Source organism: Pezoporus occidentalis, unplaced genomic scaffold (assembly GCF_034315485.1).
Source record: "Pezoporus occidentalis ecotype Australia unplaced genomic scaffold, CSIRO_AGI_Poc_V1 ctg45, whole genome shotgun sequence".
Taxonomy (NCBI): Eukaryota; Metazoa; Chordata; class Aves; order Psittaciformes; family Psittacidae; genus Pezoporus; species Pezoporus occidentalis.
The window spans coordinates 321,749-338,477 of NW_026915780.1; the positions used below are offsets into that span (position 1 = coordinate 321,749).

Below are 16,729 nucleotides of genomic sequence, written 5' to 3' on the forward strand. Positions count from 1 at the left end.
AACGTTGATTTTGTATAATTTAGCATCCAGGTTAGAGTTTGGATTTTTAAGCAGTAAGTCATCACCAGGCGATACCTGTTGCCTGAGCACAGCTCAGAGGAGTTATTAGACAAATCCAGAGCACGGAAATGAAAATTTTGGCCTTAAGCTCTTCCATATATCTTCTTGGAGCTCTCAAGCACACCCCGTACGAGAGCAGTGACACTTTTAGGTTACAGCTCTTACAAGGATTACTCGTCATTGGTACTATTATAGCTGCACAATCTTCCAGGTAAGCTTGTGTCAGCTGCTTCAAATTAACTTTAATTCAGGTTTACCAAAGAAGAGAATCCAACTGTAACTAAATGAGGTCAAGGACTTTGGGAGACCTCATTTAATCCCACAATACTTGGATCCTTTTATGAAGTCCATTTGATCATTGTGAGTTGTGCAAATGGGTGCAGTATGTATGGCAGATTAAATAACTGTTTAGTATTAGTCAGAAGTAAGAAACAATAACTAATATTTGTAAAAAGTTACACCTGAAATCTTTCCCTCCGTCTTATGTTAAATGTACTTAGCAGAAAGGTCAGAGCTCCTGAATTTGCTAGATAAATAAATGTTGGTGAGGTGGATGAATCACTGGAGAATTGGTGCATGGCAGCGAATGAATAACCTGCAAATGCTTCCCAAACCCCATTATTTCCCTTTTTCCAGTAGGCCAAAGATTCATGTCCCTGCATGCCGCCAGTTCATTACAGAGAAATATCATTCCTCTTCTGGCACTCTCTGGGCGGCCTCTCAGCCCCACGAGGACCCTTTAATGTTTAATTCCCCATCATCTGCTCCAGTGAACAGCTTAATCTCTGCTTGTATGATCAATACTATATCAGTGTAAATTAAAATGACAATTTTAAAGTAATTAAGCCTGTTAATGCTCGATTCAAATGTCATTATTTGCACAAGGGATTGAGGAGAAATTACATCGTGTCCAGGGTGACAGGAAAATGTTTGAGCCTTCTCAATCCTGTTGCCGCTGTGCCACTGGAGGCTTTAGCAAAGCAGATTAACTTCTAGCTCCCACTGCCAGGATACCTATCCAATTTCAAAAGAGGATAACACAATTTGATAAATTTAATTCCAGCTACAAACTCAATTATTGTGATAATGGATGAAAACTGGGAGGAGACACTAAACAAGACCCACATAAAAAATACACTTAACTTCAGAATGAGATACAACAGTAATTGTTTTATTTGATTTGCTCTATCCCTTTTGAAAACCCTTTAAATAATTGTGATTGTTAGAAGAATAGCCAGCATTTATTAAATAGCATGAGCTCTAAGATCAAAGTGGCTGCAGTTTAAAGGATTTTGGTCACAATGGAAATGTTTGCTATCCTTTGCTTGTACAGCTACATTTATTAGACAAGTAAAATTACATCATTACAGTATTGGATCTCATAAATAGATCTATAAAACTCAACTATGCTCAGATGAAATCTCAGCCCATTCTGCTCACTGGCCTTTCTAGCCCCTGCCGTGACAGCCTGTAGTCATTTATTATTTCAGAGGAAGATTTTAATAATAGAAACCCTGAAACTTTATGAGACAGCCAGAGGATTCAGTTTGTATTTCAAGTCCCACTATCTGAAAAAGTAGCCGAGCTATCGCTATTTGAGCTCATCTCCAGGACTCCAGGATACAGAAAACCACAGCAACTGAGGCAAAACACTGGGCAGAGCCATCAATATTTGATATTTTGAAGCAGATAACAAGAGTGAAACACCCCATGCCATGGATTTAATTCAACAAGGAGGAACAGTGGGAAGCTGCTGCTGCAGGGAGGTCCAGGCAGTAAGAGCATCCTGCTAAAGGAGGTACCAAGTGGAACCCCAGGAGGGTCACTCAGCATTCCTGTCACTGGACATGGTTTTAATGAATTCAGTTGATCTGACCGTCCACATTTCCTGAAGTTCTCTGAAATAATTATATTGAATTTTTATTAGTGCACATGAAATATTTTTGGCTTGCGCTTCTTTGAATAATAAATGGCATGTATTAAAGTGCCTTACAGGTCTAATAACCTGCATCAGATCCGTGTATGCCTGTCTTATTAACTTTTAGCTTAAATTACAGCAGAATTCATCAATCAATGTTTCTAAAAAGCAGACTGCAGATTGCCACAGACTCGCAAGAAAAATGTGTCTGAAGACAATTAAAACATCTACTGTGTCTCAAGTATTAAATCAGAAAATCTATCACATCACAGGCTTCCTTAGATGAACTGTCACAAAAGGAACCTTGAGAGGTAACCAAAGACTGTTCACAGCTCTTCGCAACAAAGAAGAAAAAAAGAAACTTCTGTTTAAAGTTGAGTTATTTAAGTTTTTAAATTAAAAGCATTACCTGTAGCACAAAGAGAATTTTGCAATGGCAATGAAGGACGCTGATGGAGGCACGCACTGAAGGCTTGGCACTTCGCTGCCTCCGCAAGGATAGGAACTGCTGCATGGCAGAGGTCAAATTAAATTCCTCACTTCCATTTGCTTTAATTAAAATTAGCTTTCTCCTGAAAGATTCAAAACTAAGATGATTGTGTTCAGAAGGGGGAGACGACACCCAGCGGGTTGGGTTGGTTTTGTTGGTTTGGGTGGGTTTGAACCTGGAAGCACACTGTTACTGTGAGCTCATTACATTTTGCTCTGTTAATTAGGAAAACTTTAAATTCTGAAGCTACTGCATGGAACCAGAACCCAACTGTGATCTCTGAACAGCATAACCAGAAGCAAATCAACGGAGGCAGCCACTGCTGCAGCTTGGGATTCCCCCAGTATTTCCAAGCACGGCTTTATTCTTCTTTTCTCTTGTCAGTGACAGGCACAGAGCCTCGGCTGCTGCCATCAGCTGCAATAAGCATGTGGTAGCCAGAGATTACTGCTCTCCAAGAGGCTTTAAAGAGAAAAATCAGACATTCTTTGGAGGTATTTTAGAACGAGGTTGGGAAGGATGAAGTAATCTTATTCTCACCCCCAGCGGGATTAGCACTGCTGACAATCTTATGCAGTATATGCACTGACATCTGGAAGCATTGCCCCTGTTAAGCGGCACCAAAACCGAATTCAGACTCTAGTGCTAACTCCATGCTTCTGCATGTATTCTACAGCCAACTGAGTTAACAGAACATGTGTTCAAAAGCAGTAACGTGGCAGGAGGACTGAGTAAGTCCAAGCTGTTTTCCTGCACTGTTTCCAGTGCTGGCAGTAAGAGGATGCAGCTCCTTGCGAGGAACGCTGCCGACAGCTCCCTAACCCGGCCGGTCAGAGGGAGAACTCATCACTCGCTAGCTGGAGATGCAGACAAGTGCTGCCTTCAGTCAGTGTTTGAACAGATGAGTAGAATGCTCTGCACATCACCTAAACCCTGCGCACGCTGCAGTACAGCTTGTCTGTTGTGCATTATTAGTAGGGCATGTTAATGGACATCAGACCATAAGGAGCAACAAATTAATTGTTTCCCTATGTACAATAATAGCTCAATTTATCATGCCTATGTTGACCTGTGTTTGCTTTACAAAGCTTATTAATTATCAGGGATCTTGGTGCTTTAGGAATACAGCATCGGTAAAATTCACCATAACTGACAGATTCATTCAGAGCTATTAAACGTATCTTTGCTGCTGAAGGCAGGAAAGTGTTCAACTTCATTTTGCTTTTAAAATATCATTTGCTAAGAAACAATGTTGGTTGTGGGAACAAAACCAACATTACTGGGAGTAAATTGCTGTTTGTTTATGCTCACAATTGCTCTGTTTGAAAGTAACTTCTCTTTTTAATAATATGCCTGGTATTTACTTTTTTTCTATCAGGCTTTTATTGACCTGGCAGAAGATAAGCAAAGCCAAAGAGCATTAACAGATTATTAGCCTCATCTGATCTTCACACCTACAGTGCGTGTTTGTTTCATTTAGAACACGTAGTAGGAAGGCTCCATGGAGATGATGGCAAGCCTTTGTCTTGAGCTGCACAAGGTGTCCAACTCAGGTCCCAGCCCTGGGCAGATAAACCCTCTCTGGTGCAGCAGCAGATGACCCAAACACTGTGAGTTCAGCTCCTTCAGCAAAGCCCAGGCAGACACCAAAAGGAAACCGGTATTTGATAAAACCCCAGTCCTGCCTTACTAAGACTTTTCTGCAGCTTGACCAAAGGTAGCTTGATAAACGCCCTGAGCACGTTTCTGCAGTCGGGGTGGCTCTCAAAGGAGGCAGTGAAGGCTCACGGGTGTCAGAAGAATTTTCCTCACCACATCCAGCAAGAGGAGCAAGAGTCCTTACAGAGAAAGCACAGAGTGCCCAGGCCCACAAATCTAAACCCAAAATTGGCCATTATGACTTTTTGCTCTTTCTTTTTACGCTCACTGCTTGCGGGCTTTGCTGTCAGAACATGCTAACAAGCCTTTAACAGCTTAACAATCTTTCAGTTTCCTCAGCAATAGATTCCTTGCAGAATATTTGTTTCCCATGTGTGGTGCTGTGACACAGCATTCAATCATACCTGTCCCTTCCCTTGATATATGGTTCAACCACAGCACAGCTTGGTCAGACCTTCACCAACACGTCACTTACGGATTTGTCTTACTTTCAGGAAGCCCAATGACAAGTGATTGAACTAAGAGACTTTCTGGCCAAAACGCTGATTTTAAAAAGGATGAACTGAACCAATTGGTAATGGTTAAACAGCTTTTTTGCTATCATAACCAGGAGAAATTTGCTTCGGACAACATGAGCTGATGAAGGCAACAATACAGCGCCACAGCAGCTGCTGCTGTCCTTGTATTGCAATGACTATAAACCAACGCATTACTATAATCAGGATGATGAAATTCAAAGTTCTCTGTTTTGCCAATGAAATAAAAATATTTTTGAAAACAGAAACACTCGAATACACAGCAGCACCCTCTGACTTCCTGGGTAAAACAGAATCACAGAAAGAGAGGGATTTGGCTTGGGAGGGTCTCCCCTGGTACTACAGCAGGACCAACCTGAAGTCATTTCCGATGCCTCTTGCATAATGTGCTCGGGGAAGCTCCCACAGAGAAGTTTAACGGGCCCTTTATTTATTTATTTATATTTAAGTTTCACAGAACCATCAAATGATTTGTGTTGAAGGGACCTTAAATCTCACCCAGTCCCAGCCTCCTGCCACGGGCAGGGACCCCTTCCACTGGAGCAGCTTGCTCCAAGCCCCTGTGTCCAACCTGGCCTTGAACACTGCCAGGGATGGGGCAGCCACAGCTTCTCTGGGCACCCTGTGCCAGCGCCTCAGCACCGTCAAATTTGGTTTATGACTTTTTCAGACAACACAGGGAAGCACGGGGCATAATGGGCTCTTCTGAGGAGTCAGAAAATACCCAGTATTGCTTTTTACCACTTGGAAATTCTTCTGAATAGGCAAGGAAAGATGTCTAAGTGACTGCTGTGCTAAACACAGCCATCAAATATACCCACGGGATAACGACTGCAAAGTTATGACAGAGGAAGATACTTTTAAGACTGTTATTTCTTTCTTGTTCTCCATCTCTGTGCTGCCAGGAAAGCATTTGAACATGGGGTTTTACTATTTTGCTGCTTTCTCAGCCTACATTCTTACAGAACTGCTCCTTTTCCATTTTCATGACTGCTGAAGTGGACCTTTTATGAACAAACTCTTAAGAATATCAGCTGACCCACAGTCCAAAGGTGTTCCTGAAAATAAACCCAGTATCTTTGCTATTTAGCACACACCACAGGAGAATGCCAGGCTACAAACTGCATTTACAAGGCTGACAGCAGTAAAAACCCCTTTTGGTTTCCACTTCCCTCATCACAAGCATCTGAAAGCATTTGACACATGCTGTAGATAAAGAGTGGCTCCTCCAGGACACAGTGAGCTGTCAGTGGCTGGTGATGGCCAGGAAGCAGCCTGCACCCCAGAGCTCAAACATAGCACGATCAGGCTCTGTGGCTCCGTTTGCTGTTTCCAGTCCCACATCACCAGAAACAGAACAACGCAATAAGAGCCACCACGGATTCTCAACAGCCCAACTGCTGCCATTAGAAAAGCTGACATATGCACATCTAAATGTGCATCCTGCCAATGCTAAAGGCTTATAAATAGCAAGAGGAACTGCAGCCCAGCAAAAACAGTGCTAAACGCTTCCCACCCACCTCTTTTCCCTTCTCTTTTCAGGAAGAAGGCCACAGCTTGTGCCCAAAAGCTCTGGGGCATGACAGTGACTTATACCACACCTAGAAATTCTTTAAAAACATTCAATCCTATAACTTGAATTCAGCTTACAATGCTCAGCAGAGGAGATTCCAAAGCTCTGTGCCAGAAATGGAACAGGAGAGTCAGAAAGGAGATCACCCACTGCAGTTGTTTCCCCCACTCCTTTTGAGCCACAGCCAGTGAATGCTTGGGTATGCTCTGTTAACGTGGCCTCTCGTGCTCACCCAAGAGGATCCAAAGCATAGAAGCACCTCACCTCACCAAAGATGACAAACGCTGGGGTGGGATCCCAAGTGCTGCGGACTCCCGACACATCAACAAACCATTCACGGGTGGTGTTCCTCCAAGAATTGTTGATTAAACCACAATACCCTTGACAAACCTTCTCTTCACATTTGCTGTGTCCTTTCCCTGTGCCAGACCCCAAACCCCACTGTGGGCACGGGGCAGCTCCCTCCTGGGACAGCATCCCCACGAGGGTCTGTGCAGCGACCGTCACCGTGCCCAGGCTCCTTATGGGACACCCTGTCACAGCCCAGGCTTACTCCTCATCTCTGAAGCCTTATTTGAAATCTTGTCCACTGTAACTGATGGCCCCCCTCATTATCACTGCCCAGAACAAGTGCCCTGCAGGAGACACAAGCTGCCAGCCACGAACGTGCACTTGAGTGACAAACTCCATCAACACTAGACAGACACACACTCGACAACAATAAACCAGCATGAGCCCCAGTTCTAATCAAACGCCTGCACGTGGATACATCTGAGAGAATCCAACTGAAAATACTCTTGGCTGCTTCCACAGAGCCCCAGACATTAATAAGATGCACGTGAACAAAAGGAAAAACCAGCGGATGAAATGCAGCTAGGCAGGGAAGTGAACAATGACTGCACTGCCATCAGCTCCAACAGTAACCCATGCAGCTCTAGTTCTACTCCTTGTAACCGACCATGTCTCCCTGTATTAAACACACATCACCTGAGCTTACCTGTACTTGAACCATGGGGCAAGGGCTGGTCCATCTAAGGAGGAGTGCTAAGAGGCCAACTCACACGCACAGAAACTTGCAAGGTCTGAGCAGCGACTGCAGGAACACTGGGATGGGTTTGAGACTCTGGTAGAGACCCAGTTGCTTACAGGGCATTTTAACCCAGGTTTTTAACACTGACCAAAACCCCTCTCTGTTAATGGAAGGAGCCCCTCTCATTGTCATCACAACTCTGCTTTTTCCACCCCATTGAAGAGCAGAGCAGGCACTCTTACAGCCACATTAAATACTAGGTTCCTAAGTTGCCAGAGAATAGTAACACCAGTATATTTGCTCCCGACAAATGCTTTGTTACCTAAAGCTGGTTTGCAAGAGAACAGCTTTTCTGAAATGCATTACTGCATGTTACCATCCCATTAACCAGGAAGCCCTCCATGGCCACCATGCACACCACTGCAGCATCAGCGTACGAGCAGAGAACAGGTAAAGAGCTCATCGTATCACAGGTGCCTATTTCTGGTTGCACGTAAAATGAACTTAAACCAATGAAGCAAAAATAATCCATTTAACGCTCATGCTACGTGCTGCATTTATATGGGGTTTCTGTTGTTACAGTGCTCCTGTTCATTCTTATGCTTTAGTGGTTCAACTGCAATTTATCAGCCTGTAGTGGAAAATACCTGGCACCTACTTAAAATGCATGGAGCGAGCAATAAAATTAACCTTGTGGCAATTGTTTTCCCACATGTTTGATAGACCAATGTCAGCTCATCTGTTAGAAGGAAATAAAAAAGTCAAGCCTAAATGTACAAAAAATTATGATGGAAGCCTTAAATAAAGCAAGGGTAATGCAAGTTTATTGAGTCAAAAATCAATCAATCAATGAGCGAGTGGATTAGGAGCACCTCATAAGCCCCAAAGAAATAATTTGCCCAAACACTGGGATTTAACGGTGGAGGACCAGATTCCAACACTTTCAGGAAGTAAGTAATGAAAAATCAATTCAAAAGGAAAAACAGATCAAGAACCCTGGATTCTGACACGCCGACACATTTATTGCTGAATACCATTTCTCGGCTGACCCGAAAACTTCGGAAGGTGTTTATTTACTTTCAACACCTTCCAGAGATCAATATTTTTAATTTGGATCCGAGTTATTATTTTTCACATCACAGCATTGGGGAGCGGAGTAAAGTGGCTCATATTTTAGTGCTAAAAAGATCGATATGACAGCTTCACCTTCACTGCAGCCCCCGCAGCCGCCCGGGTGCACATCACAGCACCCTGCAGGGGGGTGCAGAGCCACGGCGCGGGGAGCAGGTCATCACCCAGCCCCGCAGCCAGACAGCCCATGATTTACCTGATCATGAAGGGCCCGGTGCCCTTAGAAAACCAATCTTGCTCCTCTCACTTTATCAGGCCTGTCTTTTACCCGGCGTACGGGAAGGGGGAGGGGGCAGGCAGAGAGAGAAGAGGAAAAGAGGGAGGGAAGGAGCAGAGTAAAAGACAATCGGTTTCATAAAGCGGATTACGTCCCTCGTCGTAAACGCATCCATTCGTTTTTACCTCCCTCGAACCAGGGCACATCTGTAATCGATAATTAATTTTCCATAAATTTCAGGCTTTTCTTCTGGAGGCTTGCAAGGGGCCAAGGGCTGGGGAGAATCCCTGTGGCAACGGCCTCCATTGATCGCTGGGGGAGGCAGGCGGGAGAGCCATGGGCGCTGCCTCCAGCTCTGCCACTGCTGCCCTTGAGGGACCTGCTGCTCCCCGAAGAGATACGGCGCACACTGCATCCTGCACTGCCACAGCCACCGGCACTCCCTAGGGACTCTGCCACCTCTGGTCCACCCTTATGTGCTGACTGTAACAGCACCTTTCACACAGGGTCCTAGGGCTTCAGCGTTCCCTTCCTCAGCGGCATCCATCCTTCCTGGGTAAGATGACTGAGGTGCTACACAAACACTAGCTCAGCACCACAGAAAAAGGAAGGCTGTTTCTAAATACTTGGAAGAGTACTAACTGTGGGCTTTACTGGACACAACTCAAACCAAGGACTAACTGCACACCTCCCAGTGTTTTCTTAACAAAATGGTTGTATCTATCCCCAGGAAGTCATTTGTGATACCATAAAGTAGCTGTGATTTGCCATTTAGTGCTGTAATCAGTTCACAGAATCATGGAATCACACATGGGTTTGTGTTGGAAGGGACCTTCAAGCTCTTCCAGTTCCAAGCCCCTGCCATGGGCAGGGACACCTCCCACTAGAGCAGGTTGCTCCAAGCCCCATTCCTTAAGAAGAAAGCTCATGTGAAACTAAGAGGATACCTGAATGGGAGAAGTACCTACACCTAAGCAGCATTTATGGGAAATCTCACTTTGTTTTTAACATGTCCTAGAAAACAAGCAGCAGGGACAAGGAGGAAATGTGATACCATGGATGGGCTGCTCAAAGTTATGCATTCTTAGCATAATTAGCAGCCCATGCTCTTTAAAAGATTGCCTTCATGAAGTCCTGTGCTTGGAAGAGTAATAAATGATAGTCACCCTGCCGGGGTATGCTTCAGAATACTAACTGAACAGTAAATGCAAGACTATTTCTCCAAATCATGTATTGCAGCTAAAGGTCGTATCAGGAGCAGCATTACCTAATGACATTAACTGAAAGCCCAGCAGGTTCCTACCGCCAGCAGCCCTGTGAAGGCAGGGAAAGGAGACTCCCGGGCCCCCCGCACAGCCCTCCTGGTACACCTCCTCTGCATCAGGACAGACGCCTGCTTTTAAATGCACATCCTGAAGGATAATAAGGATAACAGTGGAGAATTGCGGCTGACTAACGAATGATCCAAATGTATGGGCGATTGCCTGTGCTTCTGTGACAGTGTTCAGAGGAACAGTCCTTGGAGTTCACTGCCAGGATCCCCACCTCCCAATTAACGGATCAAATCCCAGCAACACCGTAAAATGTTCCTGGTTTGTTGATCCTGTCCATCAGAAACCAAAGCACCACCTACAAGAAAAAACAGCTTTGGATCCAGGTCAAAGAATGAGATTTTTAACTCTTCCATTGGTGTCAGATCAGAAAAGCAGCACTTCAAAAACTGGCCATGATGAGCCACGGGAACCTGGTGCTCTCTTGGGTTATTCTGAAGCTGTCAGAAGGGTCACAGGGAACCAGCTCCTGAGCTGGTACCTCAACAGGGAGAAAGGTGAAAGACCAAGGACAGATCCAAGGCCCCCCTGGAAAACATGGATCACTGGATTTGTCACAAAGACAAACAGAGGTTCTGCCAGAAACTGCCCCTGCTTCCTGGAAAGCATATTCCTTAGGTTAAAGTCTAAAGTAAGTGCAACAGCTAGAACTAACTGAGCTGCCAGATCAGCAATGCCGTTGCTGGTCTCATACCCCTTCCCAAGCCCGGCAGGTTTATTGCCTCCATGCTGCACTCCAGCCCCACAGCCTGACAACCCTGGTCAGCCCCTCAGTGGACATCGAACAGTCAGAGGCACAGGGCAGCCTCTGCACCCAGGGCAGCTGCTCTCTGCCATGTTCGCTCCTGCATGGGACAGGAACGGTCCCAGCCTGAGTACCATGACACAGCTCCTCGGCTCGGGATGCGTGTGAAAGCAGAGCTGCGCCACACTTCTCAGATCTCATCTCCACTACTTTCTTTGGCCCCAGACCAGGTACCTGGGTAACCTGTGGTCCTGGGCTGCTGTGTCTCAATACACAGCTGCTGCAAGTGGCCTGGGTTTTTTTAGTTGCATCCTCATGCACTTCCCAGGAAGCCGATTACCGTTTACTGTGCATTTGTTTCTGTGTTCATTACAAAGCAGGTAGAAAAAAAGATACCTTCTAGTTTTAGGCAAGAGAAACAATGGATGTCTCAGGACCCTGGTACAGTAATCACAGAATCCCAGCCTGGTTTGTGTTGGAAGGGACCTTAAAGCTCCTCCAGCTCCAACCCCTGCCACGGACAGGGACCCCTTCCACTAGAGCAGCTTGCTCCAAGCCCCTGTGTCCAACCTGGCCTTGAACACTGCCAGGGATGGGGCAGCCACAGCTTCTCTGGGCACCCTGTGCCAGTGCCTCAGCACCCTCACAGGGAAGAGCTTCTGCCTAAGAGCTCATCTCAGTCTCCCCTCTGGCAATAATGACTTTATGCAAAGAAGAAAAAAAAAAAAAAAGCAGCATGCTGAGGAGCAGCTACAGAGCCTTTTCCAAACCATCCCAACAGATGGCAAACGCTTCCACATCAATCCCAAAAGATGCAAAATGCACAACCTGATTAGTCTGACTGGAAGAACACAGCAGTCTGTTAGGTGTACGTGCACTTCTAGACACCGCATACAACCCCCCTGCTCCAGCAGCCTGCAACAGAGACCAGCTTCAGCTCCCACCCAACAGTACAGGAATCCACGAGGGACTACAGGACATCTCAGTGCGTCAAGGATTTGTGGGGAGCCGGGAGTAAAGCCAGTGAGTCTGGAATGAATGTTCAGGGTTATTTCAGTTCATTCAGAAATAAGATTCAATATTTTCAATATTCTGCCCCCACCTTCCCCCCCCCATACCAAAGGAAGGGAACTGACAACAAGATATCCCTTCCCAACCTGGGCTTTTACTACCGACCTCTGGCCATAGTACTGCTACTTACCCATTTAGTCAAAAACCAAAAGTGTAGATCCAAGTAATTTGTAATTTTTGCTATATATTTATGTTAATAAATTACCTGTGTTGAGGATAAAGGACAGAACTGACACAACAAGGATGCTCCTGATACAGTGAGCCACTTAGGAACAGCAAGATTTGGAATTGTTTGGACAGAAGCAGCAGCCTCTCAGCCAGACTCCATGAGCAAAAAAATCACTAAATTTGTCAAAATGACTAACCCCCACATTTCCATCTTTTTCTCTTTTGTTTTATATGCTTTGCATGTCAGACAAATTATCAGGAAAACACTCCTCATGTGACATTTCATTGCTTAATGCTTTACTGGTGCAGTAAAACAAGACAACTGCTGAAATTATAGGAAAATAAATTTGTAATTTCTTCCTCATTTAGCCATTTTTGAAGCTCGTGTATAGGAAAGTCATTAATGTTATGTCCTCCTATCGATGTTCCAAGCCTTTCAAGGGATAACTAATGTTTTTTCTATACTCTTCCATGTGGCCAGTTAAATTAGACACATTATTTCTGTGCTGCTAGAGAAGGCTGATCAATAGACACTTGGAAAGCCCTCTAAAACTAAGTGGAAACACTTCCTCAGTGTCAAAGGGTTCTAGTTTGGGTTTGGACGCTGCAAACATGGTTAAATTTAACAGAGTGGGAAGCGTCCATCTGTGCCATTTTTATACTAGCAACAAAATCTCTGCGCATTGATTTCTCCTTAAGGTACCGTGTGAGACTCGCACTGACAGGAGGCACTGCTGCACCACAGCCCCTTTCCAACTGGAATTCTCAGTGGGAATTGCTCCACTGCCCAAATCCATCAAACCCTGCTCACAGAGCTGCGCGTTCCAGCCCAGCCCCACTTCACTGAGAACTGGCTTGGCTTTTAGTCATCTTTTCTCCCCTCGGCAATGGGGCTGCTTGGTGCCTTCTCACATCAGTAGTATCCTGGGGTTATGACTGGGGAGTGTGACACAACACAATCTTTTTCTCCTGTCCATTTGGTTTTAATTGTGAAAAACGAGGTGCATTTCCAAGCCTTTCTGAAGTGTACAGCTGGTGAGCTCTGCAGCGAAACCCGACTGCCACACGATATTCATAGAAAGGGAGTGAGCAGACTCCTCAATGGCTTTCTTTCTGGCTATGAATACTGCATTATAACGTTATTTCAAACACTAATAAACCCATTAGTTTCTATCAGTAAATAGCATACATATTATTTTTCTTCAGAGTCACGCTGCTCTCATTTAAGAATTGATTCAATGCCTCAGACAAATACATTAGCGAGTTCCTTAAACAGCGTTTCATAATTCCTTAAGCAATTATTTTCACATTTTCCAATCTCCCGTCTCCTCGGGAAAGCCAAAACCGATCCAAACCAAACACTTTGTTCGCACAAACAAAATTCCTCATGCGCTCTACTTGAAAAGAGCTGTTAATAACGTGGTGGCTCTGCGAGAGCAATGTACACCTGGGCCTGCCCTTCGCCCCACCGTGTATAAATGCAAACAAGATACCCCATTGCCCCATGCCTTAATAACATAATGACTTCTTTACCATGAGAGTGGTGAGGCACTGGAACAGGTCAGTAGTCTCCCACCACAACTCACTTGTGGATGAGCTGCTAACGATGGACACGGAGCACTCTACTCTCCTTCCTCCCCTTTGGAAAGCTCCCTGGCCCCCACGCCAGGCTGACAAGTAAACTGTGAACTCTGAAGGAAAGGCTAAATAACACTTGAGAAGCATCATGCAAAAAGCAGTCAGAAACACTAAGCTGCAAAGGACTCCGAGTGAAAGCCTCAGGAATCTCTGCAGTATCACTGAACTGTCAAAAGCAGAGTTGTCAAATTAATGGAATATGATTGAAAAGAATTTACTGGTTTGAGGTATGCGCTGAGCCAGCCCGTAATTCCTTCCATAAATCTTCAGGCAAATTACTTGAAGAACACACAATAATTAAATATGCAACAGGCCAGAAGTAAACAAAACCATAACACGCTCCTGCAGGGAAACCAGAGCAGTTCTCCAGCACCCATCCTGCTCCTCACCAGCTCAGAAAGCCCCAGTGCCACGGGTGCCAGTGCCGAGGTGAAGTTGAGACCTGTACGTGCTGCCCAGCACCTCCTGACCCATGGTGGGAGCCCCGGGAATCCCCACAGCACCACAGGAAGGGAACAAACCCCTAACCCTGCCAGCCACAAACACTCTGCAAAGCGAGGGAGCTGGAGGGGACCCAGAATGCTCCGACCGAGGTGGTTTGGGTTTAACATCCCCTGCACTGCCCTCCAAAGCTGCCCCTTCCTCGGCAGGATCTGGACACAGAGCTCAGCAGGATGCTACCTCCTTCCACTAGAGCAGCTTGCTCCAAGCCCCTGTGTCTAACCTGGCCTTGAACACTGCCAGGGATGGGGCAGCCACAGCTTCTCTGGGCACCCTGTGCCAGCGCCTCAGCACCCTCACAGGGAAGAGCTTCTGCCTAAGAGCTCATCTCAGTCTCCCCTTGGGCAGGTTAAAGCCATTCCCCTTGGCCTGTCCCCACAGGCCCTTGTCCCAAGCCCCTCTCCAGGTTCCCTGCAGCCCCTTTAGGCACTGGAGCTGCTCTCAGGTCTCCTCTTCAGGAGCCTTCTCCTCTCTAGGCTGAACCAGCCCAGCTCTCCCTGCCTGTCAGATCCTGAACTGAAACACTGATACCAGCGACTGCCAAGGCTCAGCGCTGTACAAGCACGGGGGTCACGCACTCAAAGACACTGCAGGTATCGACCACCACAGCACGTCCAGCCTTGAAGGACAGACACAGGCAAGTAAAGAAGAGAAAAGATTTGTCTTGGCCTCATTTTTCCAGCAGCAGCTACAAAAGCCTGGGTTTAACGTTCACAAGAGTCAATTTTCCCTTGTGCTCGGTTAACTTCAGTCTGTGATTCAATTTCAAATGTTTCAGCTGATTTTTACATCCCTGGGTTCCTACAGAACCAGGTCAGACCCATTCTGCACAAACAATCTCACTTTTTTTATAACCATGCAGTTGTGCATGACTGCACTAGGAAATTCTGCAGGTAACAGCCCCAGAAAATGCAAGCCCATATAAATTGTACATCTATAGCTGGTACAGACAGGACAGTGATTCCAGGTATAAGGAAGCTGCTATATCACCAATTTCCTCAGCACTAGCACTTGTGAACAACAGGGATTGAGCTGGGACTGCGTTACTGGGCTGCTCACCTGTGAGAGTTGTGTGGTGCCTACTCCTCCCCTTGCAGTTACACAGCAGTGAACAGGTGGAAGGTAAGGCATGAAATTCCTCACAGCAAGAACAACTCCACAGACAACTTCTGGCCTTGTTTCAGAAATGCACAGGAAAAAAGACAAGTCAACACTAGAGAAAGGCAGTACTGCAACACCCTCCTGATCCCATTTCCTACCCAGAAGAGAAAGTATCCAACGGCTGACCAAGTTCCCTAGGAAACTAACTGGGAGATCTCATGGTTTCAGGTGGTTGTAAATACACGTCCATGTCACAAAATGTCAGTGCTTGTGTTACCGTTTTTCCCATGACCTTGTCAGGAGCAGTGGGGTGAACTCCTGCATCCCCCAGCTCACTTCATAAACTCGTTCTTTTTGACTAAATAATGGTAGAAGCTAATGAAGAGGTCAAACTTTGGGACAACCGATACGTTTTCCAACTGGTTTTATTCCTTCTCACCTGGGAAGTGGAATTAGCAGGAAGTCAAAGGTAAAAAAGCACCTAAGTAGCAAGAGCCCTCATGAAACAGAGTCTCCAGAGGCTCACCGTGCAAAGGTTCACCACGCTTCTCCCAGGAGGGCCTTCCAGGCATCCTCTGGCAGCCCATGGAGCAACACACATTCCTGTGGCTCAAGTGCCAGGAGACAAATCCCAACGAACTTACACAACCCGTGTTTAAAAGGTTGTTGCACATTGAAAATGTTCAAACTGACTCATTTCTGGAAAGAGAAGTTTCTGTGTGCGTTCCTTTGAAGCGAGGCTGTGGACTTGTCTGTTCTAGGAGATCATTCCCTGGAGGAGCCTCAGGAGCTGATTTCAGGAGAGCCTGCATAGGCAGGTGACACCCCCCTGCTCCTCCTGCAAACAGCCTGGCCCCACATACCCCTCAGGCACAGCACCTCTGGTGCCACCCTCTCAGAGCACAAATGAAGTCCTGCTTCTGCCTGGGCAGAGTTTTCAAGGACATCTTTACAAACTCAGTTCGCTGGCACAGGGTGCCCAGAGAAGCTGTGGCTGCCCCATCCCTGGCAGTGTTCAAGGCCAGGTTGGACACAGGGGCTTGGAGCAAGCTGCTCCAGTGGAAGGGGTCCCTGCCCATGGCAGGGGTTGGAGCTGGAGGAGCTTTAAGGTCCCTTCCAACACAAACCAGGCTGGGACTGAACGATACACAAAAATTCCATGGAAAGGAAAGGAGGGACCAAAGGAGAAGGCAGAAACAGTCGCCTGAAATTAGCAGAATTAAAACCAAGCTAAGACTATAGTAAAGGCTAAGCCTGGCAGGAAAACCTCCACAATGTCCCACTGGGCAGAGGGCCACACGGATACGCACCTACAAAGTTAGGACCGTTACAGGCATCCCCGTGCACGAGCGCTCCTTCCCTTTGCCTTCCCAGAGCCGGGGAGCTGCACCCGTCTCACCCCTGCCGTGTGCTGCGGTGTGAGCTCACCACCCGCGGGCGGCGGTTCCACCGTGCGCCCACAGGCACCGGCGCACCGCCGAGCACCCGCACAGGCCGGTGGCCCCGCGGGTCCGGCCGCCGGGGCCGCGCACCGGGCAGCGGCAGCGCAGGCCGGTGCTT

The 16,729-nt window shown here is 46.5% G+C and overlaps 1 protein-coding gene across 3 annotated transcripts in view; it reads right to left on the bottom strand.

Moving 5' to 3' along the window:
* The window catches only part of INPP5A (inositol polyphosphate-5-phosphatase A), a 209,222-nt gene that overhangs the window by 124,810 nt on the left and 67,683 nt on the right, over positions 1–16,729 (bottom strand). The window contains exon 3 of one of the 3 annotated variants that reach the window (XM_062635160.1): positions 2,388–2,643. The exons of the other annotated variants lie outside the window; for them this stretch is intronic. Coding sequence (XP_062491144.1) covers positions 2,388–2,643 — 256 coding nt within the window. The remainder of the gene's footprint in view (positions 1–2,387; positions 2,644–16,729) is intronic. 3 annotated transcript variants of the gene reach the window in all.